We start from the raw sequence: 5,354 nt of genomic DNA, 5'->3' as shown, positions 1-5,354 counted from the left end.
ATCCTGTAAATCAGTCTGACACTGAAATAAAAGAGTTAACTTTGCGTTACTAAATCGTTTGCTGTTTATGTGGGGATGCAATGAAATACATATGTTACACATGTGTTCTTTACTTTATTTCTTACTTTATTCCTTACTTTATGTCTAACCGAAAAAGAACCCTTCTTGACACATGGTTAACATCAACAAAGAAAGTATCGAAAAATACAAGTCTTCCTGGTGTTTATGAAAAAACTTCACCAACGACCAGTGCCATCCAGAAAGTTCACAACAAAATACATCTCAGAATTCTCTGCAATGTGCCTGACTTGAAGTACAGGATTCCATGAACACCTTCAAGCAGCAAATTGAGCAATGTGTCGGGCAAATTGGTGACAAATTCCTCCAACACAACCATACATGACTTGCATAAAGACCTTGACGGAAGACCTTGTGTAACCGATCAAGAGAAAAAGTTCGAAATTCCTGTTTTAGAAAATAAAACTCAGCCGATTAAGGATTTCATTTTTTTTACGAACTACACGCCGATCTTGTCGCGAGGAACGGTTTCATACATTTCCTCGTTACATTATGATAGAAATTATGTTTTGTGTTTTGATTGTATAAGGCATATCATTTGACAGGTAAAATGTTGATGCAAGGAGCTCAATTGACTTTTCCCGCCATAGGATTCAAGAACTGGAAAAAGGCCCCAGACAAATTCAGAGCACATTAGAAAAGTGGACTCCATTGTCCGAACAATGTCCGTATGGGCATTTCCAACACAGTTAAAAATATGTATATAAAATGGTAAAAATTGTAGTTGCAAACAGGCTTTTTTTGTAAGTAGTGCAATTTTTTCTATTTTATATGTTTTTAACTGTGATTTAAATGGTTGAAAATGTTTACACCATAACAAAATCCAGCACAAAACTGGCACTGGATTTATTCATCTTAAAGATGTAAACCAAGATACTTCTCGTAGATGGAAATTTTACCCTCATGAAACTGTTTATAGTTGCATTTTTATTATTATTATTATTATTATTATTATTATTATTATTATTATTATTATTATTATTATTAGCCTATTATTATTGTTATATTTATTATTAAACCATGTTACATTACGAACATATATTCGTATTATCTTACCTATGTCACATTCCCGCGTCTATTTTGAAGACAGTAGTTCAAAATCAGTCTGCCCCCAGCTGAAAAACACTTCCGACGCCACTGCTCTCATTTGCGAAGGATCTCCTACAGAGGATTTTATCGAGGAAATGAAACAGGTGGTAATCTATTGACGCAAGATCCCATGAATATGATAGATGGCACAGTGTCTCCCAGCCAAGTTGCTGAAGGGTCTTCCGGCTCTTCTTTTCCACATGTGGCTTGGCATTGCCGTTCAGGAACTGCACATTCACCACAGCCGAATCCTTCCGTAATGCACGGTGCACTTTTTGCAACTGCTGAGAGTAGAGGTCAGCAGTGATGGTCTGATCAGGTGGAAAGAGCCAGTAATGCATCACTTGCCGACAATTCACCATTCAGAGAGCATAACCTTTCCTGGATGCAGAGTGGCTCTTGAGGTGTGAGGAACTGGATCACGAAGCGACAACCAATTACACTTGGGAATGTCATAGAGGAACCACTTTTCGCCACTAGTGAGCAACCAATGAAAGATAGATATGTGTAGGTGCCGAGTGAGCAAGAGCAAACAAGCTGTCAATCTTTGTTCCTTGTTGGCTGCCGACAACATGTGGGATAACCAATTGCTTAATTTGTATGACTTCCATATCTCATACAGGTGAAATCTGACTGTTTCAGAGAAAATATAGAACCTCTCTGCAAGTTCATCCCACGTTAGACCACTGTCCTCCTCGATGGCTACTTTCAGGACCTCGTCATCCAATACATGTGGTCGTCCACTGCGAAGTTCATCCGAAATGTTCACATCTCCTGAACGGAATTTCTGGAACCAAAGCCTGGCTGTGAGTTTGTTCACAACGTTCTCCCCAAACACTTGGCATATGCGGCGACTTGATAAGGCAGCTGACTGGCCTACTTTAATGCTATACATCAAAGACAGCGAAATGTGATCATTCATAATTCGATACCTCCATTTCTCTTCGACACTTGAGCTACCTATCACTTTGCAGGCACTGCGTCATTTCGTTTCCTCTCTGTGAGCGCCAAAAACGGCAAGAACTTTTTGGTTACACTTTATATATATATATATATATATATATATATATATATATATATATATATATATATATATATATATATATATATATATAGATGGGAAGATAATGGTAAGGAAGACTTTCGGTGAAATTGAATTATTACGTGGAACCGGATCATGGGACAGTATGTAGTTATTCTAATTTCGGAAATGTACTTGCAGATAGCAGGGAAAACTTGTTCGATAAGCGTCATTTCGTTGCATTGCATGAGAACATTAAACTTTATTTTACAGTTTACTTGAAAGCTAGAAAATGTGGAATGCCAAAGCAATAAAATTACTACTGCGTATTTCTTCCAAACCATTGTGCACAAAGTACGAGAAGTTTCACATCTTGCTTTTTTATCTATAAGGTACGAATATCTCATTTATTTGTACGAAAGTTGGAAATTTCACTCTACAGTAGGGACGAGTTTGGTACGACGAACACAGAAAAGAGCGGGATTTTTTAACGTTTGTCACAAAGATTGGAAATTTTATATAAGTATAGATCTTATATATATATATATATATATATATATATATATATATATATATATATATATATATATATATATATATATATATATATAGTATAAATATCGTAGTAACTTGCATGAATTTTGTAGATTTAAGCCCTTCAGGTAGGTAAAGAATGTTTCTTCTGAACCATTGCACATAAAGAGATTATATATATAAGTACAGAATATGAATATAACTTTTAGTTGTACGATTGCTGGAAATTTTATTCCGAAGGTGATATATGAGATTTAACGATTATTACATATTTCTTCTATACCATTTGAGATAAAGTGGTGAAATCAGAAATAATGTTTTTTGATTCAGAGAAAGCGATCTTCCATTCATTTATACGAATTCAACAAGGAAAACACAGTGGAAGAAAATTATAATGCTGCTCGCTGGGATATTTGTAATTTTATTATAAACAGAAGAAAAATCAGATGTGTTCGTAACTTCGTTGATTCATATACAGAATGTTTCTCGTATTACATGAGTAGTTAATTGCATTGCACTCCATATTTTAGTAAAAGTTCCCATTACAAATACATTTAACTACAGAAAATAACGGAAAGTTTTCAACTTGCTCGTCAAAATGTGGGAAAGTGTTTGTTACGTTAGAGATCATAAATATTCTATTGAAATAAACACTGTCATACGTTTGTGTACTTACACTATACAAAAGCGTTGCATCGAGAAGCCCCATATGGGAGTAAATGAATGCTACCCAGTGTGATGAGCAACTTGACTGAGTAAGCGAAAACTGTAGGATTGTTTCCTTCGGTAGTCCTTTTAAGTGCTAATGGCAAAATAATACAGATTTATTGTATATGTATCTAAATGATATCTTCCAGTAGGTGGTCCCGGATTCAATTTCTACTGGAAGCACTTAATTCTTCGGGCTAATCTAGCATTATAAGACAATTGGAGTGCTTCCTAAACTAACAAGGGAGGGTCACGAAGTGGCTAAGCTGAGATCGAACGAGACAATTGTGTTTGCATTTGATATATTATAACTAGACGAGTTCCAAAATTATACGTGCCACCGGATATCCCGAGTTACAACATATTTTGTAATGTAAAACTACAAAAAAATACCTGGTAGAATAGTTTGAACAGGGTCATTTGTTTAGAAACGGTTGGGTAAATGGGAAGCTCGGCGAATACGTATCCCATCATTTTCAAGGACACACTTTTTGGGGTAAAAAAAAACTTTGCCCCAGGGTCCCAGATGGGGTCCAAATCAAAAGTTTCAAATGGCAAGAGGGATTAAGTAGCACATCGTTTGAAAGCTATTGTAACATGAAAGAAAATTAAGCAAGTCTCGACTATCTACGACAACCCTGTGCAAAATGGCGGCGGGTCAAATTGTAAAGAAAAACTTAATTCAAAAGTTTAAGGACACCCCAATAAATCGGAAACGGTGAGAGAAATGTGAAAACAGTAAAGGTGGTGTGGCATTATTTCCAAAGTACAAAAATTTAAGATAAAACGTCTTGTCCCAGGACCCACACAGGGGTCCCAGGTTGGGTCCAACTAAAAAGTTTCAAATGTCAAGGGGGGTTAAGTAGCACATCCTTTGAAAGTTGTTAAATGAAAATATATGGAACAATCTCGACTCTCTACGATAATCCTGTGCAAAATGGCGGGGTGGCCAAAGTGTAAAGACAAACTTTAAGAAGAGTCTATGACCACCTTGAATAAAAGATAGTCGCTTAAAACCTACGTCATTCATAACAGTAAAAAATCTAAATCTCTATTTTTCTCTATTATGTATTTAGAAACAATAGGAACACTAAAGAACACTTGAATTTCGATTCACTTCATCTATTACTTTATTCTGGAACAACACATACATGTATATGTTTTGTTCCTAATGCACGTTCGTCACGGTTCTCTCGATATCATTTACGTGAATATAACGAATATAAGATGAACACTCAACTTTGACTTCTTATTCATACTGCTAAACAAAAGTTGAATACCTTGGGGTATTTTTCTAATTTTGTCATACGTAGTTCATACATAAAGGACTTGCTACACCAGTCAGGTTGAGGACTCCATTGTAACGTATTCGTGATGGTTACATCTGTATACCATTCGTTGGTTTGATCGCAATATTTCAGGTAATACCAAATACACACACACACACAAACATTCATTTGCAACATTGGCGAGAAGTACCAAACCACGTGTAAGTCATTTCAGTACATCAAGCTGCGTCAATCTTTGTTGGTTTGGTCACAATATTCCAAGCAATAGCATATTTCTTTACAAACTCATTTGTCACGCTGGCAGCCATATTGGATTATAGATGATACTCTTTGATATGTTGTGGGTATCTACTATTGACCATAAACGTAAAAACCACATTTTGATTCTCCAACACCAGTGGTTTGAGCTGGACATGCGTTCGGATATAGTGCTATATTTTGAATTCAAGATGTCGTCTTTTTGAACATTTCACATCAGTTCGTCACCTACTGATCAACATTCATGCCAAATTTGGTTTTCCTAGCTTCAGCAGTTTGGAATGCCTCTCCTTTCGACATAGGTTTTAAGTGGCCATCTTGGATTCAAGGTCGCCATAAATTTTCAATTAAGTTTGTGTTTACAATTTGACCCGCCA

At 36.0% G+C, this 5,354-nt stretch overlaps 1 protein-coding gene across 1 annotated transcript; it reads right to left on the bottom strand.

Moving 5' to 3' along the window:
* Positions 1 to 1,522: 1,522 nt before the first annotated feature.
* On the bottom strand, positions 1,523 to 2,089 carry LOC145687302 (histone-lysine N-methyltransferase SETMAR-like). Its single transcript, XM_081760766.1, has one exon. It carries the CDS (start codon positions 2,087 to 2,089, stop codon positions 1,523 to 1,525), a length of 567 nt encoding a protein of 188 aa, XP_081616892.1.
* Positions 2,090 to 5,354: the final 3,265 nt, after the last annotated feature.

This window comes from Thermobia domestica, chromosome 6 (assembly GCF_964235325.1).
Source record: "Thermobia domestica chromosome 6, izTheDome1.hap1.1, whole genome shotgun sequence".
Classification (NCBI taxonomy): Eukaryota; Metazoa; Arthropoda; class Insecta; order Zygentoma; family Lepismatidae; genus Thermobia; species Thermobia domestica.
Note: the sequence above shows the minus strand (reverse complement) of the source record. Positions and strands in the feature narration are given on the sequence as shown.